The sequence below is a fragment of the Rattus norvegicus genome, chromosome 13, assembly GCF_021556685.1.
Source record: "Rattus norvegicus strain SHRSP/BbbUtx chromosome 13, alternate assembly SHRSP_T2T, whole genome shotgun sequence".
NCBI classification, from domain to species: Eukaryota; Metazoa; Chordata; class Mammalia; order Rodentia; family Muridae; genus Rattus; species Rattus norvegicus.
Genome location: NC_141546.1, coordinates 93,359,441 through 93,385,307, shown reverse-complemented (window position 1 = coordinate 93,385,307; position 25,867 = coordinate 93,359,441). Strand labels below are relative to the sequence as shown.

The 25,867-nt window shown below is 46.7% G+C and overlaps 1 protein-coding gene across 2 annotated transcripts in view; it reads left to right on the top strand.

Annotated features, from left to right (window-relative positions):
* Positions 1-25,867, top strand: part of Smyd3 (SET and MYND domain containing 3) — a 556,924-nt gene that overhangs the window by 474,654 nt on the left and 56,403 nt on the right. For both annotated transcript variants that reach the window (NM_001025762.1, XM_087581431.1), the window contains one exon: positions 1,361-1,535. In NM_001025762.1, coding sequence (NP_001020933.1) covers positions 1,361-1,535 — 175 coding nt within the window. The remainder of the gene's footprint in view (positions 1-1,360; positions 1,536-25,867) is intronic.

Sequence of the window (25,867 nt, the reverse complement as noted above, 5' to 3'; positions counted from 1 at the left end):
TAGCTTAGGCTTGAACCAAGCTTTATCGACGGCCGGGATCCATACTGTTTCTTCTGCGGTCTGAATCTTCACATGTTTTTCCCCAAGTGGATTTCTAATATCAAAGCAGAATAGTACAGCGCTACCTCGGTGGGGAGGGGGCGGGGCAGGGAGACGTCCAGGCTCGACACAACAGCAGAGCGTGATGACCCCAGCCGAGTCCCGCACGTGCACACGCACCTTCAGCAGTCTGGTGGAGGAAACCCCATGGCTCCGGTCCTCCAGCTGCCTCTGTAAGAGGGTGGAGTTTCAGTCTGCAGTGGCGAGGATAGAAGCTGGACCAGACACCACACCCCTGTAGGCCCACTACTCTGGAGACTGAGGCAGATGGGTCAGTGGAGCCAGCGGTCTGAGGCCATCCTGAATGCGGTGCAACTCATGGGGAGCGGAATATCATGGGGAGGCTCCACGACATTAATTACTGCCTTAATTGGCACATGGTTAATCAGAAAGTCAGAGCCACTGAGCAATGGCTTTCCTTGCTCTTAAGACAGCGTTTTCTCTTGTTCAAGGTGGACTTATATAAACTGTTCTTAATATTTTCTTCTCTCTCTCTCTCTCTCTCTCTCTCTCTCTCTCTCTCTCTCTCTTTCTCTCTCTCTGCCCATCTCTCTATGAGGTCCCGGCTGTCCTGGAGCTCACTCTGGGGCTCACAGTAGCTCAGAACTTCCAGCTGCCCCTGCCTACCAAGTTCTGGGATTAAAGGCGTGCACCATCACACCCCGACTTTACTATGTTCTCCCAGTATTTGGGTTTCAGGTGAGAGCACATGAGCTGACTTAACTATAGGTTTGGGTCACCTTGTTTCACTATAAACAAGTGTGTCTCTTCAGCCGGCCCACCAGCCGCAGGCCTGTGCACTGGTGTGGGTTGGGCTCCATGCATGCCCGGGACTCAGATGAGTCAGAAGCAAACACATGCTTCTGCCTTCTCCAAACAGATTCTTTTAAACAGAAACAATTCCACAGTAAATACTTGGGAGCCGAACTAAAACTTTAGTCCTGTTTAATAAACACCTTCACTCGTTTCTCAACTAAGTTGAAAGGAAACCTGTACAAGTGCAGAGAAGGACTGATTATTTGGGAATGTTAATTCTCCTGAAGGGTTTAGAGAATGGTTTGTTGGTGTAAACAGGATTTATCTCGCTAAGATGCCACTTGAACGTGGTTTTGTCTCTCAAGTATGTTTCCAGGCTTCTGTGCAAAAATACTGTGTGCCTCCCCCTTCCCATGCCTGGAAGCTCTTCAGCCCTTTAGATGGCTCCGTTTACCTCTGTGCTTTCTTGACGAAGACAATGAGTCCTTAACTAAGTTAATAACAGAGTGGGAACAGGTTCTGGCCCTGTGCCAGGCGATCATAAACAGCAACTCGGAACGTCTTCCCGACATCAACATCTACCAGCTGAAGGTGCTCGACTGTGCCATGGACGCCTGCATCAACCTGGGGATGCTGGAGGAGGCGCTGTTCTATGCCATGCGCACCATGGAGCCGTACCGGTGAGTGCGAGACAGGGCTGAGACCCAGCTGTCTCCACTGTGGCCACGGGGTGGATGGCCACTGTTAAGCCATTCCACTGTTAAGCCAGTCTTTCTTATCAAGCATGCCCACCAGCGTTTAGCATACGCAACCAAACCTTGTCTCGTTCATTCCTGTCTGTTCACCACACATCCATCGGTCACTGGCAAGGCTGTTTCCGGGATGCTGGCACTGTGCTTGTTCAGAAATGAGTTAAATACTGTTGCTGCGTGGAATGGGTGATTATAAGACAGTGCGAGGCTTGCAGTAAGAGGACAAGCGGGGGTGGGGAGGAGTTGGGGAGGAGCATGTGACTCGGTCTTCTCTTTGGACTGCAGATGCAGGTGAAGGAGGTAGATATGATGCTCTTGGGTTGACAGTCGGGGTGGGTCTCCTCTGTTTGTCAGAATTGTCATTTGTCAGAGTGCTTGCTTACGTGCACAGTTGGCCCTGGTAGCCATCTTGCGATCAGGTGAGAGAATAGGAGGCTGTTCTTCTCCAGTGAGTCATTAGATCAGAAAAGAAACTATTGGGGAACCATGGGTAATTCATTACCTTGTGTGTTGTGCAGATATGCACGTGTGTGTGTGTGTGTGTGTGTGTGTGTGTGTGTGTGTGTGTGTGTGTGTTGGACGGCAAAACCTAGCTCTGTAGCCCAGGCTAGCCTCCAACTTGTAATTCTCCTACCTCAGCTCCCTTCCCAGTCCTGGGCTACAAGAATATGCCACCATACCTGATGGCGATTTATGTTTTTCTGGCCTATGATCAGCTCCTCCTGGCATGTATGTGTTTGACCCTAGGTAGTCTTATAATGTCGAGAGCTCTGACAGGAAAGGGAGGTTGAAGTCAAGTGCTAAAGGTTTGGACAGTGCAGCAAGTTTTCCATGGGAGAAAGAAGAGAAACTGAGGCTGAGAACAAGCCAGCAGGGAGAATGCAGGGCAGATGAATAATCTGAAATCAGAGTTACCCAGTGCCCAGCGCTGGACAGGTCGCCGCAATGAAGACAGTGGATACATGGGATATAAAAGGGACAGTGTCAGCAGAGCAGGGAACCTTTCCTGGAAGATGTAAACTTCCCCAGTCTACAGATGATACATTCACGGCCTAGCCAAAGAAAGTGAGACACGGGGAGAATCCCTGTCTAGACCTATGGGACATGGGACAACAGGTACAGGGAGTGGCTCTGAGTGAAACAGGTGGGGCACTGCCTGTCCCCTCAGGAGGGGAACCTTGGGTGACAGACAGCAGAGAGGGGAGAGTACCTCCATCCGCATATCAAGAACAGAAGCAGGTTTAGGATTCAGGCCATCAATATTGAAAGAGATATCCATCCTGTGTAACCCTAGGTCAGCAGTCAGATCTGGGTCAAAACTAGTTGTGGGCTGAGAAGAACCTGACGAGAGCCAAGGCCCCCATAAACATGTCGGTGTCAGAGACCCACAAGCCAGCCAGTGTCTCCAGACCCAAGGGTGTTTCCAGACTTTTGGCAGGTGGCTGCTTTTGTTCCTTCGTGGTGAACTGCTCTGGGGCTGCCTGTGAGTCAGCTCTAATCTAACTTGTAAGATGCTGCCTGGAGGGGAGAGACCAGAGACTTTCCCATGAGCAGTGGAATGTCTGTTCAGGGTGAGGAATTTTGTGGGTTTTCTGAAAGAATGAACTGAATACAGAGAGATAAGGCTGCTCTCTCGGAGCCGTACTGAGCGTTGACGTGGCAGGCAGTCTGTGATGTGATGGTTGGCTCGGTCTCTGAAGGCTGGGGCCTGGCCTCAGGAGCCTAGAACACAGGCAATATGGTGAATGGATGGACCCAGGCCAGGAGCTACAGACTGAGAAATTCTGCCTTTCTCCAAGGCCCTGTGGCAGCACTGGTCCCCCATCCCTTGGCTGTCTGTTTTTTGAAGCAGATTCTTGCCCCATCATTCCCTTCTTTTTTGCCATCCAGGCAGCCCTGCCAAGTCCAACTCAAAACAGCCATTTAAATTGCCCCACCAGTAAGCTCTCACTGTCCTGACTGCCTTGTGAATCCTCTTTTGCACACATGCACAGAGACTTCTGCACAGCACCAACCCAGCTCCACTTAGCTGTCAGTTTGACCAACCAGCACTCAAGTCAAACAGACCCTTTCTGCATAGGTGAGGCCAAGGCCTCCACAGTACACTCCCGTATGTATGAGAAACTGTTGATGACATTTTCATGGCTTTTCAAAGCATTTTCAAAGTGCTTTTGCTCCCTGTAAATGTGTGTTTTGGCCTTGTGCACAGAGACAGGTTTTCAAGCCTGCTTCAGTCTCTCCTCCCTAAGGCTCTATGAGGGATGGCTCTGCAGCATGCTGCCCCAGCCCACTTCCAGTGAGTAGGACTTGTGCCTTTTGCCATCAGAGGGACTGTAGAGCAAGTGTGATGAGCAGTCTAGAACCAACACAGTTAAGAGACTCACAGAACACACTTTGCCCCTTCCCTTTTAGCTCAGGACAAGTGAAAATGGCGGGTGCTTTGGGTGAGAGCCCCTGACAGTCTCAGAACCAGAAGAGAATGGGAAGATGGTGATGACTTTCGTGTGCTGTCAGTCACCTTCATAGTGGCCTAGGACTGCTCTAGGCTGGCCTTTGCTGTCGTTTAGCCAAGGACACAGACAGTGAGGCCCCGGGTTACTGAGCTGTGACTGGATTTCTATCTGCAGGAATAATTTGACAATGTCAATCTACTATTTGCTGTGTCCAGATTGAGGTCAAGCCTCAACTGAGCACTTTGTCAGTCGTGACCTTGAGTAAGCTTGAACTGCTGACCTTGGAGGACACTGTGTCCAGATGCCATCTTCATCCAGCCCACTGCTTTCAACCCCTGCTTCTGCTTTGCGACTCACTTATTTTTACCCAATAGATCTTACTTAACTTTATGACTTTATGGTTCAATTTACTACAGACCTTTTTTTTTTTTATTAAGTCTTCCACAAGGCAAAGTGTCTGTATACATAACCTCATAACAGATATATGTTGTGTCATCTCACAATCAGGCCACAGTTTTATTTCCAGTCTGTTCATTGTATCAAACCATGCTACGATTGAGATCAAACCATTTGATTCCTCTTTGTGTGGTGACATTGTCAGATCTGCATAATAGATCAGTACAAATTCCTAACTGCTCGCCTGCTCTAGTTTAAGTCATGGTCATTTTAAATTTGGGTAGCTGTAGTCACCAAATTGTACCCTACTCCCCACCAGGGTACCCCCACCACTTCATCCTAAAAGGAATATGAATAAGATAAATCTGTTCATGTATTATTATTGTTATTATTATTATTATTATTATTATTATTATTATTAGTAGTAGTAGTAGTAGTAGTAGTAATAGTGGTGGTGGTGGTGGAGGTAAGTAGTTGTTGTTGTTGTTGTCCTGATCTAAAGTTATTTCAAAACATATCAGGGTCTTCTCCCTCCCCTTAATCAAAGCCTAGGGTGAGATTCATTGATACTCATGTTAGTCATAAATAGTACTTTTGTGTCCCTGGAAATGACACTGTATGAGCCCCCCTGGGGCCAATGCAGAGAAGCAATAGAAAGAACACTGGGTGTAGATGTCCACAGTCTTATGCCACAGAGAACCAGGAGAAAGGAGTTGTCCTGAGGAGAGGAAGCCAAGGGAGCAAGATTCCAGCTCAGATAGGTGTCTGTCCTTTCCCATCAGTAAGAACGGGGTTGGCGGGAAGAGAAGAAAAGTATGGCTGGTGGCTAGTGGCCATGACATGCTTGTAAGTCAGGAGGTCTCTGTAACCCAGAGAAGGTCAACATTACATGGCTGCGGCACCACCTGCCATTTTGCTAGTCCTTTTGTGACTAGCCCACTTCTGGGTTTCCTCAAGAGAGCAGTTAACTGAGAGCCTGAGGAGATGGCCGGACCAGCGATGGATCAAGTGCTTTTGCTTCCTGTGATTCATTGACTGATCTTAACATTTCATTCATTGTTCCGTCTCCTTGAAACCTGACATAGACAGGGCTGTGTACAACTAAGGCCTTCCCTTTAGCATCACTGGCCTGACATAGACAGGGCTGTGTACAGCTAAGGCCTTCCCTTTAGCATCCCTGGCCTGACATAGACAGGGCTGTGTACAACTAAGGCCTTCCCTTTAGCATCCCTGGCCTGACATAGACAGAGCTGTGTACATCTAAGGCCTTCCCTTTAGCATCCCTGGCCTGACATAGACAGGGCTGTGTACAGCTAAGACTTTCCCTTTAGCATCCCTGGCCTGACATAGACAGGGCTGTGTACAGCTAAGACTTTCCCTTTAGCATCCCTGGCCTGACATAGACAGGGCTGTGTACAGCTAAGGCCTTCCCTTTAGCATCCCTGGCCTGAAATAGACAGGGCTGTGTACAGCTAAGGCTTTCCCTTTAGCATCCCTGGCCTGACATAGACAGGGCTTTGTACAGCTAAGGCCTTCCCTTTAGCATCCCTGGCCTGACATAGACAGGGCTTTGTACAGCTAAGGCCTTCCCTTTAGCATCCCTGGCCTGACATAGACAGGGCTGTGTACAGCTAAGGCCTTCTTCCCTTTAGCATTGCTGGCCCCAGTTTGGCACCTGTCTGCTACACTCTGATAAAACCTAGTAAATTATTTCGCTCAGGATGCCTTAACAACATGTTCTCATCATGTCCCCACATGGTACCCCTCTGTACAGGGGTGCCCCAGAGGTTTTTCTATCTGTCTCGATCTCTTTTTATAAAGACACAAATTGAATTAGGGCCCACCACAAAGACTTCATTTTAACCCAATTACCTCTTTAAAAATCCTACCCCCCAAAGGCTGTCTCGTTTTGAGGTCTTCGAATAAGGGATTATAGAAGGATTTGAATTTGGCCCATATTCTTGGTGGTCTATATGCAGCTCAAACATTGGCGCCTCCCTGTTTGTAAAAATTACCCATCCCAAGGATTGGTCCCTCTGCATCTGTTTTTTCATGAGTGTGGGTCTCATAGAAGTTACCTGTCATTCTTGGGAAAAGTAATAGCCTTTTAGCTTGTAGGGCCACTATTTGAGTTTCGGAGCTCTAAGATTAGGCAGCAGCCCTTGCCAGCATGGCCAGGAGCAACTAGATTCACCCTGGAGACTCCCTTTCTAACCAGCCATGTAGACACTGGCCAAGGAAGGAAGCCAGCACCATCACCTACTGCCTGCCCCCAACTCAGATTACTCATGCCCCAGGACGGTGTCTTACTGCTGAGTTCTGTGGCTTCCTGTGCCAGCTCATGGGGCAGACCAGAGAACCCCGTTGTTTGCCGGTCTGGCTTGTCTTGGTGGGTAATATTTCTCTCTGGCATTCTCTTGTCTATGCTGGGTCAAAGATATTAATGCCCCTTTCCTTCAAATCCTACCAAGCTGGACAAACTCTCAAGAAGAAAGCCATTCTCCACCCTTGAGGCCAAATCACTGGAAACCTGTACTATTTTGTGTTCAGCCCTGTCTGTGAGCAGTGCGTGTGGACTGAGAAATTCTCTCTGGGCTTCCCAGAATAAACACATTTTCCATCTCCAATTCACTTTTCTCTTACACTTCCCCCAAGGGTTACAGAAGCTCTTTGGCTCTTCTGACAGAAAAATCTTCCCTTTCTTATTACAACCAATTGCAGCATAAGCAGAGAGAGAGCAGATCTGAGGGAATCTTCAGGGATGCGGTGCCCTCCTCCCCTTGAATCAGTCTTGTGGTTGGCAGCCCTAACAGCTAGCTACAGAGCTGCTATTTCTCTTCCTTTTCTTACCTCTTAGAAGAGAAAGTAGGCCGTGTGTGTGTGTGTGTGTGTGTGTGTGTGTGTGTGTGTGTCTACACAGAAAATGATAGATATAATGTTGAAAGGCTTAAAAATGTTTATTACATATAAAGCATGTGCTTTATGGTTATAAAAATGCGGTTAGTACCTATATTCCATGCCATTTGTTTGTGTGTTCTGAATAAAATCCATATTGAATTTTTAGAAATTCACCCAGGGATGGATGAGTGGGCTGTCAACTAATTTGCACAAAGGAGGCTGATTTCTCAAGCCTCATAAATGCGATGAGAGTAGAGAATGGTGATAACATCCGTAAAGAGCGGTAAGAGGTTCTCGAGAGAAATGAGGAGATGTGGAGCAAATGTCCTTCAGAATCGTGGTTGCAGCTTTCGACATCATCAACTTACTCTGAGCAAGAAAAACACCCTCTGAACTAGTTACGATGAAGCCCTTGAGCTTGTTAAAGCAGATCGCCATGAAAAACCCGTTAATGCCCTCATTGTTCAGCGTGTCCGAGGGAGGAGGCACAGCCAGCTGCTGAGATAGACAGTGGGCAACCAGAACAGAAGAAGGGAGGTCACTGCTCTGGTAGTGGTAGGGGGGTGGCGACAGCACCCTGCTCTGCAGAGAGTGAAATGGATGATAGAAATTGCTCTGTCTACACAAAGGACACCAATCATACCAACACTGCCCTTCAGAATTAAAGAGGAAACTATCCGCTCTCACTTGTAATGGGGAGTATCGCTGTAATGTCTTCCCAGAGTGAGATAAATCGAGTTCGCCAACTCTAAAAGCATCTTGTGCTATTCGTTAGCCCCGGCTTTCTAGACAAGTTAGGTAAAAGGACCCGAGGAGCCTCTTTCACCTTTCAGTACCCTTAAACCCAAGGCTGATTGCTATGATCTATTAAGTGCCTGCTGTGGTCCAAGCAACTTGCCCATCCCCCACAGCCCCACTGAGGAAGAGCTTAGCCTGCCCTGCCTTCTAGAGGAAGAGGCTGGTACCCTCATGACTTGCTCTTTAATGATAGAGCGATGGCCTCAAGCTCTACCCTCAGGCACATTTATTCTACTGCTTTTAGAAAAGCATTCGAGTCAGAGGGAACTCGAGTTCTGGTTTGGATATCCGATGGCCCCAAAAGCTTATGTGTTGAAGATTTGGTCCCACAGTAGTCAAAGTTGATTGGACCATGGTGATTCTTTCTGCATCAAGGGATTGATCTGTTAATGATTTCATAGCTGAGTGACTATTAGAAGGTGGGACTTAATTGGAGGAATGTGCCTTTGAAGGACATGTCTCCAGTGTCTCTAGCCTCCCCTCTCTTCTTTTCTCCCTCCCCCCTACCTCATCCCCACCCTGCCTTCCCACTGTAGATGGACTTTGAACCAGTCCATCACGATTGACAGAAATCAGACTCGTGTGCACACACAGAAGGGCACTTGCTGCCCACTGAGCTTTCCAGTCAGAGTCACGTCAAAAGTTACAGGATCCAGGGCACAAGGGTACAGGCTAAACTGTACACTGTCCTTCCCTCCCTCCTTTCCCACAGCATACAAGAAGACAGCTCTCAACACCTCTGGTTCACACCCTTTTAGCCCCACAACAGAGGATGTGTTCTGTGCTCCCCAGAGCCCTGTTTAGCAGTATGCATTTTACAGAGACCACTTATAAGAGAGACGGGCACTGCAGCTCCCTCAGGAGTGTAGGTTTGGTATGGGAAACCCATCCTCCAGGAACTTGGAGGATAACTGGAGGGATGGTGTCTACAATGTTCTTCCATGCAGAAATAGCCTCGCGAAGTGTCATGTAGAAAAGAATTCAAAGGGTGGAAAGAGATCCAAAGGCCAATAAACCAGACCCACAGAGAAAGCAGCATGGGAATTCTGCAAGAGCCAATTCATTCCTAACATCTCGGATTCAGCAGCAAAGCAGACTTGGGCCAAGCTGGCTGCTTCAAAGGAAGACTTAATTATAAGAGGAAAAGATGGATCTGGAAGGCAGGCAAGGTCACATCTGTGGGACAGAAGTCACAGAGCTGGCGTGCCTACTCAAGAGTGTGAAGAAGGTTCTGCAAAGGCTCTTTGGCCCCTGGTGTGCGTCATCTCTCTCTGTCTGTAGACAGCTCTCTGTTCATGTTGGAGATGTCACCAGGAGAGAGCACCTGGATCTCAGCAGAAGTTTGAAAGTGTGTCTAGGTCATTTTCTCTAGATAGAAAACTACAGACTGGTAAGATTTAGTTATACCTTTGAAGCAGCCATTTCTGCTCCCTAGTTATTAGCAGATTGATGGACCCTTTGGGGGAAATGAGTAGGGATAAGCCTCTAAGTGCCCTTTAAAAGAATGGTCCTAAGTCATCATTTTTATCTCAGTGAAGAAGATGGATAAATAGAACTTATATAATCATATTTTTCAAGGGATTCAAAGCAGGGGGAGAATAAATAATACTCCAGGGGACTAAACCAACCTCAAAACCATCATTTTAATCAGAAACGTTTGGTTGGTACATTGCATATGGCAAGGGCATATCAAAAGTCTACACTTGGAGCCTAGGTAGCAGTAAGTTAATACAAAGGACATCTATTTCTATACAGGTTATCTGTGGGGTATCTGTGTATATGCTAATATATGCAAAGCATTCTGTAGGACGTAGATTTTAAATTAAAATAGTTTATAACCATAAGAAGATAGATTTTAGGCCCTAAAAACATCCAAACTTCCAAGGCTGGAGAACTGGGAGATCTGTTTGGGGGGCTGCGCTTTCCTAGAGTAGAAGCCATTCTGGGCAGGAGCTGCCTTTTTAAAGCTGGTTTTTATCTGTCAGTTTGCAAACACCCCTCTCCACCCTGACTGGCTCTGTTCCTCTAGGTTCACTGACCACCATGTGTTCGTAAGCTCAGTGTTGCCTGCCAGCACTGTGTGGCCCTTTTCACTTGACCAGGGAGTGGGAAAGAGAAAGCCAGGAGGCACCTGCTCAGGCCCTCAGAGACCCAAAGAACAGAAAGAAAGCAAGTGTCCCCTCGCACTCATGAGCTTTCCATGAGAAGACAACCTTTAATCTAAAAATAACCAATAAGAACAGGCGCTAATCCCTGTTGAGATGTGTGAACACAGTGTAGTCTATTTGGGTTTATAGAAACACAACATCACCGTCAAAGAGTCTTATTTAGTCCCCATGACCTGCCTCTTGATTATCCACGAACCCTCTGTCCCCAGGGCCCCAAGCACAGGCACCCACTTTCGTCCTTTAAACGTGTTTTCCAAATTAAGTTGCATGGAGATAATGTACCCCTCCCCTGTCGCCCCTTTAGCTTGTGAATAGTGGTTTCAGGTCACTTTGCTGTTACCAAGGCCCCATCCAAAGCCAGCTCATAATACAGTTTCCTGATGTGTAAGTTTGCCAGCAGCTGCTTGTCCGTGTCATTGGAACTGTTCAGTCCAGATGACTGACGAGGGACGCTTCTCTAACTACTAGCCCACCTCCCCAGCTGCATCCGCTTCCCTTCTCTCCCTTCATTACTGCTGTCGAATTCTTCTTGACATCATCCCTGTTTGTTTTGATCCCCTAAGTAACATTTTCAAACTTTTATCTAATAAAATTATTTTAGCTCTCTCTCTCTCTCTCTCTCTCTCTCTCTCTCACACACACACACACACACACACACACACACACACACACACACACACAGAGAGAGAGAGGACTAAATAAGCCAGGGGTGGTGGTCCACCCTTATAATCACAACACTGGAAAGATGGAGTTGTCAGGAACCCAAGGTCAGTCCTGACTACATTGCAGCTTCAAAACCCTGACAGACAGACAGATAATAAATAAACAACAGATAAGCCTAATTAAATGTATTATATGTTTTTCCAACTCTCATCACGCTTAACACTAAAAAGGCATTCTTCTTGTATTGACTTCCTTGGCACATCAAACAGCATACTACAGATTTTCTCATTCTCTGAGCTGTAGCTGGCTTCCCTTGTTTCTGACTGTGGAAGATGGAAGCTTGTCTCTCTCACTCACCACAGAGGACTTGAATATAAAATTCTCAATTCAAAGTCATTTTCAATGACAGGCACAAAGACCTGTTGCCAGGCTTCTGCGAGCATTGTCTCAGGAGCCTGTTGGACTCACTTCCTTTGATCTGCCCACTTTGTCCTTCAGAGTGGCCTGGAATGGCTCTTTGATGTGTTTAGGCCTAAGCATTCTTTGCTTTCATTCATGCAAGGCCATTTTGTTTTAAAGACTCTTGTCTTGCTATTATCTCTGTTGAAATTTGTCTACTTTCTTTTCTAATTTCATCTTCTCTGTTTTTCTGAAGACACACCAGTCACTTGTTAAGCTGTGTTTATGCCACACATCTCTTGCTTTGTGTTCTAGAGGCTATCTGGGATTTTATCTTCCAGGTCATTAATTGGATTCATCAAATTAATTTTTTTAATTTACAAGAATACAATCTTGACCTCTGGTGTGTGTGTGTGTGTGTGTGTGTGTGTGTGTGTGTGTGTGTATACACACATATATATATATGGATGGATGGATAGATAGATAGATAGATAGATAGATAGATAGATAGATAGATAGATAGATAGATAGATAGACAGACAGACAGACAGACAGATAGATCCCTTTTTTAAAGCTTTTGTAGATTATGCATCTTGGAAACCTAAGTATTTTTTTAAATTCTCTTTCATTTGCTAGATGATTAATTTTCTTCAAGTTCACTGTTTGCTCTGTTTTCTCTGTTTTTCTTGTTAGTTTTTGAGTTTGGGGTATTTCTTGGTTGTTTATATTTTTAAACACATTTATTGTTATAAATCACATATACATAATCCCTCCATGTAAGAAATGGTTCAGTGGCTTTGATGTCCCCCCAGAAGTATATGCTCATACTCTCCAGTCCTCTCGGACACAACCTGCTCCCACCCCTACCCTTGACGAAGACTATACCTTCATATTTGAAATAAAGGGCTAGAAAGCCTGGCTTATACCTCTGAGCTCTCAGAATGGAAGCCAGTGGTAGAGAAGGAAGGAAGGAAAACCAGAGGTGGGGATCAGGACCCCAGAAAGGCCCGAGAGGAACTAGGGCAGATGGGTTGTCCTACTGCTATGTGTTGTACTGGTTCACTTTGTGGCCAAGGTTAGAGAACATTCTGTTGTAGATGATGATGTAGTAGAATAGTTTGTTCTGTTCACACTTGTCTCCTGTATGACTGACCTAGCACACAGTAGGTATTTTTGCATTGGTAGATTCAGTGCACATAGTAGGTATGCATTGGTAGGTTCAATGCATATAATGAGGTATGCATTGAATTGGCCCTGGTGTTGCTGTAGGTGGGAGGCACAGTTCCTGTATTAGGGTTTTCTAGACCGCAGAGTTCAGAGGGACAGAACTGATACAATGAATGAATAGATATTGTGGATTTATTCAAGTGGCTTATAGGCCAGCTAGTCTAACAATAGCTGTCTATAAACAAAAAGTCCAAGAATCTGGTCACAATGCTGGATGTCTTTGCTGGTCTACAGCATACGCTGGAATTCTGAAGTAGGAGACTCTAACGCCCATGAAGGAATGGACTTGCCAGCAGAGCAAGAGCAAGCAAAGAAAGCAGAGCAGGAGCAAGCAAAGAAAGCAGAGCAAGAGCAAGCAAAGAAAGCAGAGCAGGAGCAAGCAAAGAAAGCAGAGCAAGAGCAAGCAAAGAAAGCTTCCTCCTTCCATCCTTACATAGGCTGCCAGCGGGCGGTGCAGCCAAGATTAGATGTGGATCTCCCCACCTAAAAATATCTGAATTAAAGATATATCTTCCTACCCCAAAAGACCCATATTAAAAGTGGGTCTTCCTACTTCAAATGATTTAATCAAGAAAAAAATCCCTCACAGGTGAACCAACAAGATCGTAATTCTACCTAAAATGTTATAACTATCTCTCATACAACCACAAACACATTACAAATTTTACAAAATGTGGCAGTGTTCCTTGAAGGGCATTCTTTTGATTTTCTCAAATTTAAGTATGACAACTAAAATTCTCTCAATTGATATTATATTTCTTAAGTTGAGGAAAAGAAAATAAAAATTTCTATACAAGCCACATTTTTAACAAAATATAACAGAAAATACTCACATTGGTCATAATCCTTCTTTCTGTAGCTGGCCGAGGGCCTTAGCTGGTATTTGTAGCTACCTTCCTCTGCTGTGCATTCTGTGTCTCCTCCACCCTCAGCAAACACCTCAGCAGGTTTTGGCTCCTTTCCTGGAGGAGTGACCCATACCTTCATTCCTGAAGAATCCGTACCTTTCTTATCCTGTCTGTATTAGGCTGTTGTTATTCCTTACTGACCTCAAGCACAGGACATGGTACCACAAGAGACACCCTAAAGTGTCTCCTGTACTCCAGATATAATCTTTCTTAGCTCCATTGTGGAGAAGCAATCCAGTTTTTTTCTCAGTAATCTGAATCAGTCATCTTCTAAACACCCTTACTCCTTTTGTAGCTTGTTGGCTTAAGGCCATTAGAAGCTCAATGTGACCAGGGGGATATCTGTGTCCAGTCCAATGGAATGTTTGTTGTGGCTCCTGGCAGAAGCACTCCCCATTCTGGATGCATGGATCCTGGCTATGAAAGAAACCGTACCATATTATTAGATACTGATTTCAACCATATACCACCTTCTGGAGAACCCTGCCCCAGCCCTCCAGACTGCTGTCACCCAATTGACATGGCAACTGTGTCTTCAAAAGGCCATGCCATCTTTCTGTCAGGCCAACTGCTATAGGGTGCTACAAGGTTAGGAAGAACATGGTAAGACCAGTGGACTTCATGATCATAGCCCCACCTTCACATTTCTCTGGCTGGGAAGTGAGTTCCTTCATCAGAAATGATACTGTGTGGAATACAGTGGCAGTGAATGAGGCATTCTGTAAGTTTACCAATGGTAGTTTTGACAGAAGCATTACATGAAGAAAAGCAAATCCGTAACCAAAATAAGTATCTGATCCAGTAAGGATGGACCATTATCCTTTCAACAGAGGAAGTGATCCAATGTAGTCAGCCTGCCACCAGGTCAGTGGCTAGTCACCATGAGGAATGGTACCATATCTAGGGGTCAGGGTTGGTCTCTGCTCTGGCAGATCTAGCTGTAACCAAGTCAGCCTTGGTGAATGGAAATCCATGTTGTTGAGTCCATGGATAACCCCCCCCCCCGTCTTTGCCACCGTGGTCATTTGTTCACAGACCCATTGGGCAATGACAGGGATGGCTGGGGAAAGAGGTTGATGGTCCACAGAACGGGTCATCCTATCTACCCGATTATTGAACTCCCCCTCTGCTGAAGTCATTTTTTGATGAGCATGGGACATAAGTCGTTTCACGTCCTTTAGCCATTTTGAAGAGATCTATCCACATTCTTCTTCCCTAGTGTACTTCTTACCTATTTTCTAAGCATGCACTTTCTAGGTCTCTGACCATCCAACCAACCCTTGGCTACAGCCCATGAATCAGTGAACAATTGTACATCTGGGTGTTTCTCCTTCCAAACAAAAAGTATGTCCACATGTACTGCCTGAAGTTCTGCCCGCTGTCAAGATTTCCTTTTGCTGGTGTCTTTCAGGGTTGTAATGCTGCAGCTGCCCATTTCTGGGTGATGCCTGCATAACATAGCAGAAGCATCAGTGTAACAGAACCATGTTTTCTCTTCCTCAGTCAACTGATCAGAAGGAACACCCCATGAGGCTCTTGGAGCATGCTTGGCAGCAGACACCATTGTAATTGGAGTAAAAACCATAAGCATTTGGGGCAACTTCTTCATGTAACTTGCTTTTGCTTTCTGGCCCTGCTTAGGCCTGATCATGTATATTCCACTGCCATACTGCCATTTGATAATGGATTGTTATTGCTGCTATGTGTTCTATTTCATAGCTTGGTAGATCAGATAATGTTGAGTATCATATCATATGGTTGCTTGGTAGCCCATTATAAAACATTCAGTCTCCACTAAGGCCCAATAGCAAGCCAAGAACTGTCCCTTTAAACGAACATGGTTGTAGAGCCTTGCTCTAAAATCCCAAAGGTCTCTTCTGTGATTCTCCTATAGTGGCCTGCCAGAGGCTCAAAACGGCATCCCTATCTGCCTCCAGTACGTTAAGGTCTGCTGGTTCAAGGGGTAGAGCAGACCCCACAGCAGCCTGGACCTGGTGAAGAGCCAGCCCTCTCCTGTTTCAGGCCTTGCACAAAGCTAGCAGCTTTCTGAGTCACTTGGTATGTGGGCTGGAGTAACACATCTAAGTGAGGAATGTGCTGTCTCCAGAATCCAACAGACCCACTAAACATTGTGCTTCTTTCTCAGTGGTAGAAGGGACCAGACGCAGTAACTTACCTTTCCTCTTTAGAAGGAATATCTCTGAATGTCAAAAACCACTGGACTCCTAAGAAAAATTTTACTTATCTAAAAGGCTCTTGAATTTTGGGTTGGTTTATTTCCCATTCTGTGACATACGTATGTATTACCAACAAGTCCAAACTGATTGCTACCTCCTGCACACTTGGTCCAATCAGCACAGTGTCATCAATTTAGTGGACCAAGGTAGTATTTTGTGGAAGAGATAGATGACCATAATCCCTTTTAATTAATTTCTGACACAGGGCTGGAGAGTTAGTATATCCTTGAGGTAAACTGTAAATGTATAGTGCTGGCCTAGCCAATGAAAGCAGATTGCTTCTGGTGGTCCTATGGACAGGTACCAAGAAAAGGGCATTCATTAGACCAAAGCTGCATATTGTGTACCAGATGTGTTAATCTACATGCCACATCTGGTACAGCAGCTGTAATCAGAGTCATAGCTCGATTAAGTTTTCAAGAGTCAGCTATCATTCTTCATGATCCATCTGTCTCCTCACTGACCAGAGAGGAGAGTTAAAGGGAGGTGTGGTAAGTCCTTGATGGTAGCACTAATTTCTGAAACTAATTCCTCCTGGGGTGTGATACTGTCTTTGATTCTCCACTTTCCTGGTAGAAGCAACATCACTGGGTTCCATTTGGCCCTTCTAACTCTAACAGCCCTCACTCCATAGATCAGGGAACCAATGTGGGGATTCTGCCAACTTGGAAATATGTCTGTCCCGATAATACATGCTGGAACTGGAGAAATCACTTCAGGATAAGTTCGGGGTCCTACTGGACCTACTGCAAGTAAGACTTCATCCAAAACTCCAGTAATCAGCAAACCTCCATGAGCCCCTGCTTTAACTCAGGGGCCTCAATGTTCCTCGATGTCTCCCAGAGTCAGCATCAATTCATATCTAGTATCCAAAAGACCCCATAAATTCTGAATACTTTCTTTCTCCTAGTGTACAGTTGCCCTTGTAAAAGGTCCCTCAAGGGAAGGACTGGAGAACATCAAAACCTGTAGGCATTTTTCAAGCTCCTTCCTCAGGGGAACCTGGGCACCCCCTCATACAAGGGGTTCTGGGTCTGCAAACTGGCTCAAGTCTAGAAATTGGTTTACAGGCCGCGATTCCCATTAGCCACAGTCCAATGTAGCCTTTCTTTCATTCGTTTGAGAATGTCTCTGCTTATACAGATAAACAAAAATGCAGACATTTGTTTGTTCGTTTAATCTGTTTCATGCCATGAAACATCAGGATTGACTAGCCAGCACCAAAGGTCCACACAGGTGACACCGTGATAAAAATTCCTTTGCCAGTGCTGTCCATTATGGGTCAGCCCAGTATTGCCATTGGGTTGCCTACGCTGCCATTACAATAGCTAGGATCACCTTGCTGTTGGCAATTTAGGGCCACCTGGCCCCTGCTACTTCAGGACCCAGTTGAACCCATTGCATTTAATTCATCCAACTTTGCAGCAGCATCTCCAGCCCTCAGGTCTGCCCTGAAGAAAAGGACAACAACGAAGCTCTTCTCACGTGCTGGTGCCGCCCCTCACTGTTTTGTGTCTTGTAGGATTAGTGAAGGGCTCCTCTTCTGGGTCTTCCCGTTGTGGAGGATTAGGTTTTACACAGAGTACCCACTCTAGCATTGCAATTTTCCCAAGCCTTAAAATCTCCTCATCAACACTGAGCCAAGGGATACCAGGCATCTACAACTCCTTTCCAGTAGGCCATCTTTTGACAAATGCTTCAGCCAACCATTCAAATTTTTGACGCCTTTTTTTTAACCAAGTGACCTTCCACATTAAACCTAGCTCCGTCCTTCTGCATACAACAGATGTGATTTGTCTCCATTTAGAGTTGAAAAGCTGTGGCTGGGAGAGCTGAATGCCTTACCCAAGGCCACACACGCAGTAAGGGGCGAAATATTTCACGCTTGAAACATTCTTCCCACGACCTGTCCTTCAAGATGACAGGCAGCTTCAGATTGAAACATGTGCCCATGAACCTAGGACAAGGAACAGGGCCTTCGGTGAGATGGCCCTGGCATTGTGTGGGTGGAGGGAGACTGCCCTTTTGCCCAGGAGGAACTGAGCCAGGAAGTCTGCATGCTCTCACACTCTCCAGTTTCAGTTATCAAATACCTTTGAAATTATTTTCTCCGAGCAACAGAAATACCGAATCCTCCTCTCCGTCTCGGTTTCTCAGTGAGACCTTTTCATCTCGTGTTGTTTCATAGTCTTTAAATAACATGTAAGTTCCGTGGGGACTGAGAGGGCTTGGAGATCATGGAGATCGGACTTCCAGCCGCCAGACAATTCAGTGCAGCTCCCAGGTGGGAAAATCAATGTCTGCCCTGCAGAGGTGAAGCGTGCGTGCCATCGTGTCACGCTGCAGACTACTCGGAGAATTAACCGACCCTCCTCGAAACCTTCAGCTTTCCAGTGCAGTATATTTGATGTTTGCCTTTCTGCAGACACACTCTATGTATTTGAGTAGGAATCCGAGTCAGTGGTGCCTCCAGGAGATGGTATCTGTCTGTTAGAAGAGGCTGGGCTCAGTTATCTGGAGCCAACAGGCAGCTCCAGGCTGAGGCACCCCTTGCACCCATGGGAGATGGGCCTGAGGGAGTTGCACACTCACCAAGCCCCTTGCTCTGATGTCGTCAGTCCGGGCTGGCGATGTGGTGGCTTCAGAGGTTGGTCTGGTGTGATGCCACATATGTGGAAGCCCAGTGCTCAGGACAGTAGGTGGCGTCAGGTCTGCAAGTTCCAAGTCAGCCCGTGCTACAGAAACAAGTTCCTGTGGAGAGAGGAAAGGATTTAAAAGTAATTTAGTGCAGAGGTTGCCGAAGCTACTTTTCATCCCCCCTCCTCCTGCATATCCTTGTCTCTACCCTTCCCAGGCCGAGGTTCACCAGACGTTCTAGTAAGGACTGCAGCTCACTGCAGTGTTAGAGTGTTCGCTTCCCACTTGGTGAATAGCCATCGGCCCTGTCCTCATGCACAGCTACGCAGGACTTAACCACCATCTAAGAACCAAGTCATGCAGTCTCCTTGCATCCATTACAGGGGACTTCACGTCCATAGCTGTTCTGATTGATCATGACTGTATTTTAATACTCCGCTGGAGAAAGCTTGCCACATGGGCCTACATTGACATACTCATGCACTGGGCTGGGAACAGCATGGAGGGCCTCACACACGGCCTGCATCACCGAGCCACACCTCCACCTCCTGTGGTATATTCAACACATAATTATTAAAATGTTAATTAAATCTTACATCATTTGAAAAAATCCCTCCCATTCCTGATAAACTCTGACTGCGTGGGTCCAGTGGGATCGACACTTGGCTTCCTCCTGGCATCCTGGGTCTTTGGCAAATCAAAACAGCAAAGGCTGTTGCATCCCTCTACTTGGCCAGGGGTTTTCAACACTGGTGACAGCAGAAGACTCAGCATAAGGGGCCGGAGCCATCCGAAATCAGCATCAAGGCATCGTGGTGATGATGGCGCCAGTCCCTGGCCGGGAGTGAGAGAGCCCTAGGTTCCCGGTCTTCATTGTGTGAGACTTCGGGACTTAGCCTACACACATCAGCAGCTGTCTGCGAGCAGCTCCGAAGGTTTAGGACAACGTGCTGAACATAAACGGTTTCCTGTGGAGTGTCTAGCAGCAGACAGAAGTCAGACCACGACTACACCCGTGTGCTAACGTAGGTGCCCTTTAGCTGAGCCTGAACTCAACCTTCCTGAGCACACACCTCTTTTAGAAAAAGATGCCATTTGGAGAGAATGATCTGACTACTGGTCCCCAGCTCTGTAGTGTGACCATAGCCTGTCACTGTGGGTGGGGTGTATCAGGATCTCAGAGTCGAGCTTTATTTGGAGTCAGGGTCCCCTCAGTGTTTTCAGTCAGGTTGTCTTGGACTCAATTGGAGCTCGCCTTTATTCTCCCCCGCCCTCCTTAATGCATCTGGTCCAAACAGGATCAACCTCCTGTTCTGGCCACAGAAGTATATATAACTACCCAAGAGGTGTAGATCTGTTTCTAACTTAATAAAACTGGTTCGGGACAGTTCTGGGAGGTGACACCCTGTAGAATGGCTAATGTTCCATTGGAGCTAAGACCCCTGTATCTGGGAGGAAACAGGCTGACCCCAGGCTCACCTTCTAGAAATTACACAGAGAATCAAGCCATTGTTAAGGGCTTTCCTGGATCACCCTGAGCTCACCTGTGTCTCTGGGCAGGCAACAAGGCAGATGAAGTACCATGAAGAGTGCAGGTCTATCACTGTCCCCAAGTGGTGACCTGAGTTCATTGGGTGCTTGTGGTAGGCAAGTCTGGAATGAAGTTGGTTAGAGACACTCCCACCCGCCTTCTTTTTCTGTCTTTTCTTTTTGTACCCCTTCCCTCCCATGTCACCATAAGCCTTGTGGTTTTTTCCCTATGGGTTTTGTTGTTTTGTTTTTGTTTTTCTGAGACAGGGTTTCTTTGTGTAGCCCTGACTGTCCTAGAAGCCCCTCTGCAGACCAGGCTGGCTTTGAACTCACAGAGATCCTCCTGCCTCTGCCTCCCAAGTGCTGGGATTAAAGGTGTGCACCACCACCGCCCTGCCCTATTGGTCTTTCTAAAGCATGTTCTCCGACCTCTCTGTTCCACTGGGTCTTCGGATTGGTCCTTCTTCATCCTGCCTTTTAGGGACATCTTATAAGAGTTAGCAGTGCTGGAGGCCCAAGTGTGGAAACTCTGACTGTCAAAGTCTGTTTGCCAAGCACTAGCCTCGTAGCAATCTGCTGGTGCCTAGAAGGTAAGACCTCTGTGGCCATCCACCTGCTTGGACTCAAACTCCCCTGTGTTCTGCCCTTCCAGTCCTCGCATAGATTAACAGAGGAGCCTTGGCTCCTCCCAGCCCTGTCCTGTCTATTTGGATTCTATTTAAGTCTTAGTCTCATAAGTCTTGTTGTCATGTTTTCTTTGGTTTCTCTACCATGCAGGGCTGGGTCTAGAGTGGAAAAGCTCAGTTCCCGCCCGGCATGCAGGAAGTTCTGGGATTTCCCATCGCAGCACTAAGGGGGAAATCCCACGCCAGCCTTCATTTGATAAAAGACAACAGACGAGTAGCTAGCCTTGTTTATCTCTGCTCACCTTATCTTATAATTAAAAAGGCCCAAATTCCTCTAAGGGGGAGTTCCCCCAAAGACTCCCTTTGTGAGTTGTTTATTTGATGCAGGGCCCTGAACACTTGTGTGTACACGTCGCATGCCTAATGTCATCTACAAGAAAAAACTTAATCCCATGTCCTCAAAGACCTTGTCAGTAGCTGAGGCAGAGCCTGGGTCTGAACAACATTGGGTTTCCTCTTTGGCCCCGTGCTTATGAGCTGAAATGAAGATTACTACGTGTGCTGCTGTGGTTGGAAGAGGATATTTGTCCCAGCAGGGCTCCCCAGGACTGTGAGCTGAAGTTGCCTACGATGTCTGTCATAATTTGGTTTCTACACCTCCAGCCGGCCAGATGCCAAGTGAGTCATTCCTCAGAGATGGATGCCAGAGATGCAGAAGTCCACTCTTCAAGAGCCCAGATAGGTCTTGTCACCTACAGCATAGGGAAGTTGGGGAACTGGTGTGTAGCCCATCCCTATTCACAGTGTTATCTGGAGCAGTTTTAGTGTGACCTTGGGAGGGGAAGGGATTATTGTTTCAGGGCCTGACTGCCTATGTAGACTAGTTACTTCTCAATGTGTTTCCACTCCAAAGGACCTAGAGAAAGTCCACCCACCCACAGCCCAGGTATATCAGAGGCCGAGTAAACCCATGTAAATGTATCAGACAATGGCTAAGGACATCAGAGGTTCTGAAGAGCAACTTTTTAGGCAAACAGTCCAGTCAGTAGCAGCTGAGAGGCCCTGGCTCGGTACCTTTTCCTCAATTCCCACTTCACCAGATGGGGTTAGTAAGTTTTGGTTAAGAGAAGGCTGTCAAGGGAGAAGGGCTGTGTGGTCACATGAACTTGTGGAGTAGTAAGTAGTTTACTGGATGACAGACACAGCGTGGGAATAGGGTGAACATGGGGAATGAGGTTCAGGAGGTAGGATCCTGAGAGTGACTATATCTGGTACCTTGTCCCATCCCCACCCAATCCACTGGCACAAAATGAACCTGCCTGGCACCAGACGGGCAAGGAGAGGTGGAGTTCGGATGCGAGGAAAAGAGCCTGTCCTTGCCTGCACAGGAGGTGGGGACCTTGGTTGTCTTCATGAATATCTCTGCCCGTGGCTATAATATAATTGTGTAAGTCTATTCCATAATGAGCCCACCAATTTGAGCTTTAAGTTAAAGTGAGCCTTTTAGTATATCTTATGTTTTAGAGCATTATCAATAAAGGAAAAGGACAGCTGCACCTTGCAGCAGAGAAACTTGGCAAGCTCCGCCCACGAGTTAGGCTGACCTCACTGGCGATGGGAGGAGGGTATGTATTCTCTCCGATCTATACAATGAGGAGAGCACCGTTGAGCATTGAGAGATGAACCAAGGTCAGAAGTTGTTGTGCAGAGCGCCTGACACCGCTCTTCACGGCTGTCATGTTAAGATTGAGACCTGCCTGTCTGTCAGTGGAAGCTGGGGAGACGGTGATGCAGATTCCTGAACAGCAAGATTGCCCTCCCGGAAAACTAACAGGAGTCAGTTAGCATCTGGAGTTGATCAGCAATAACATTCCAATACTAGCTTCCCCCATTTTGGCGAGTGTTGCTTGGTAGTGTAAGGCGTTGCAGGCAGGAACCTGAGGATGGAACTCATGGGGACTCTCTGTGCTGCCGTCATAATATAGTTAGTCTAAAATCCTGACAAAACAAAATCCTTATCTTTAAAAGGGTATCAACAATATGAAGGTTCATCTTCCCATTTGGGAAGTAGTTAAAAGCAAAGGAAGTCGCCAGGCTGCTGAGAATCAGAAGCATTGGTGCGACCAACAGGTGGCGTGAGGGTTCCAGGAAGCTGGCTGCTCTCTGTGAAGAGCTCGCTCTATTTATTGTAGAGCTTCCCATCACTGGGGACACAACTCTAAGACTGTCAACTGAAATAGAGGAAAAGCTCATTTTGACTAGCATCTTTGGAGGATTCAGTGAATGATTACATGACCCTGTTACTATGGTAACATCGTATGTCATGATGTGATCATGTGGAAGGGAAGGCCTTTTTACTTCATGGCTGTCGAGAAGGCAAAATTCCTTTCATAGGCATACCCCAGCAACCTGACTTCTGCCCACTCGGCCCAACCTCTTAAAAGTTCACCACATCCCAGCAGTGCCACAGGCTGGTGGCCATGCTGTTCACAAATAGGCTTAGGGTGATCATCAGATCTGTACTATAGCACGCCTGTCTGTCAAGAACTCCCAGCTAACACTGAAGCAAAGTCGGTATGCCTTGAACATCCCTCCTAAGGAATGCTCTAAAGCCAAAGCTTCTATTAGAGTTCAAGTAAGATGCTACCATGTACAAAAGTGCCATAGTGTGAAACTTGCTTTAAGATATGAAATTATTTAGAATGTCTATAAAGTGATGTTCACTTAAAATGTGTATTAGACTTTCTTCCCAATCCCCCTAGGATCACTTACTCTTTAGACACACACACACACACACACACCCCTGTTCCAAAATTCTGAAAATATTCAAAATTGAGAAGCATCTTGCCAAAGTCCAACTGGTGAGCTAATGAGTTTTACTGGAGCTGCTTATATAAGTATAGGTGAGAGGTTATAGGAATAGAAATGACATGAAGACAGCTTCGTCACCAAAAGCCCACTGCAGCATGGCAATGGGCCATGAAAGCTAGAACCCTGGAGCATACTGCACAGTTCCTAATGGTTTGGAGGGTGTCTATTCCAGGCAGTTGTATGCTCCAAGATTCTTCAGGTAACTAAACGTGTCTGACAATGACTCTCCACAATCCATATTGCTTAAATGTATTTGCAGTGGTCAGTTTCAGGGACTTCCTGAAGACTCTGTAGTTTACTTTCTGAGCTTGCTGAGCTTGCCTGCAGGATGGAATGTTTCACCTCTTTTTAGGACCTCCTGTGTCCTGATCAGGAGCTTTCCTTTGAGAAAGGAGCATTTCCTCTCAGAGGAAATGGCAACACAACATACCCCAGTGCAGACATGCTGCCCCCACCAAAAAGGAGGCCTTTGTTATTGCATACGTGAGGAGCTTATAGTTGAGGTTTTTGAGAATCACAGAAATGAGACAAGAATGGAGCCCATTTTACTATCTATTGTTAACTGCCCAGGTCCACAGATCCCACTTTGGGGAAGGAATCCCATTCTGCTTGCTTGAGTAGGGCTTTTCAATCTGAGTGCTTCCTAGAGAGCTGTTAGGTATGGAAAGGAATGTGTTGGGCAGCTGTGCTTTGTGGCGAGTGTGCAGTTGTGGTCGTGTTAGTGAGCCCTACAGAGTGCAGCCTAATTACTTTCAAGTGATTCCTGAACCAGAGACCAGTTAGGTGAAACAGATCCCATTAAGACCAACGTGGGAAGAATCCCCAGATTTCTTGTTCTCTTATCAGACAGTAAAACTGCTGGGCATGGGTGGGTGTGATGGGCAGAAGCCTCCCTCCTCCATGAAGTAGCTCTCCAAGAACTTGGTTCCCGCTACCAACAGCGGAAACAAAGTCCTCTTTGTATGCTGTCTGGACAAATCCTTGTAAAGATTCCAGTTCAGAGCTCCGTCATTGCTATCCACAGCTCACCACATACCTGTGCCCATCTCCTTTGGCCTTCCACAACATCAGCACCGTTTTAGCCACAGCCAGTCTGATGACTGCCCACACAGGCTTGGTGGTATTTCTGCTCCTCTGGGCAGTGATGAGTTAAGCTGTCACTTCAGTGGTTGCCCTCACAGGGGCTTTATTAATACCAAACCCCTGCTCCAGATTTGACCTTCAATCACTGAAAAACAAGAAAACACTGAAAACAACTTCAACCAAATGAAAAATCCTCGGCCGAGAACTCGGTCTAAACACCCCCACCTCCATATGAGTGATGCGGGAAACTGAGCCACCCGGCAGGTACATTTTTAACTGACGGAAAACACAGGCCGTTAATGGCTCTTCTGGGACAAGGCTGTGAGGGCAGAGCTGGCACCGATCATGGCGGAGTCCTAATGAGAGAGAAATCACTCAAACTCGTGCCTAAAATAACCAGGGACGAAGAATCCGGGAAGACCCATAGCTCTGACCAGACATGCTCACCAAAGGCTAGCTCCCTCCCATGGCACAGATGGGGAAAGCCACTTAATTTCTGCCTGTATACATGTCACGGCTAGTCTTCCGTCACCGTGAACAGAAAGCTCCGTCTTAGCTAATGCATCCTTTGGGGTCCTTGGCACATTCCTGGTGTGAAGAACAACCATATATTAACCCAGGCACCCTTTCATGCGGCGTAGTTCCGGAGTTCATGCACGTTGCGACATTTATCAGTACTTTGAGCTGCCAAGGTATCCGTAAGGCAGAAGGCTGTCATTGTAGGAGAACAGTAACCGGGGTGGGCAGACCCTCTTGTAACGCAGAGCGTGTCACCCACACAGGTATAAGGAGCCAGGCTTCTGACGTTCAAGCAGTGTTTACTTGGGATAAGCGTGCTTGGTCGAGAGGCCTGTGCAATGGATGACGTTATTGATACTGCCCTGTATGATGAGACGGAGCCAAGATTTATGACTGTGGAGAAACCAGGCTGGGGGCTGGCGCTGGTGCCAAGAGGCTGCTCACTAAGCCGAGCACATACATCTTGCTCTAAATGCAACCCCCGAAATGCAGTACAGGCGTTGCAAGAAGGGAAAGAAGAAAGAAATTCCCGTCTGCTATTCTTTAGCTCTTGAATGGCCCCTCCACATGTTACCAGACGGCAGCCTTTAACCGGTGGGGTCCAGTGGAGGAAGTCAGAGCGTTTTGTGTTGAGGAGACTATGAACTGAAACCTCCAAAACCAGGAGCCAAAACTAACATTTCCTCTTACCGATTCGATTGCCTCAGGTGTTCCGTCCCAGGGTTGAGAAGCTGACCAACACGCTGTTTCTTCTGGTTTAGAACAAGTGTTCTGGTTATCAAACAAAATGTTATTGGATCTGTACGTAGGTCCATAACTCAGTTGTCTTATTAATGGCTCAGGGTTA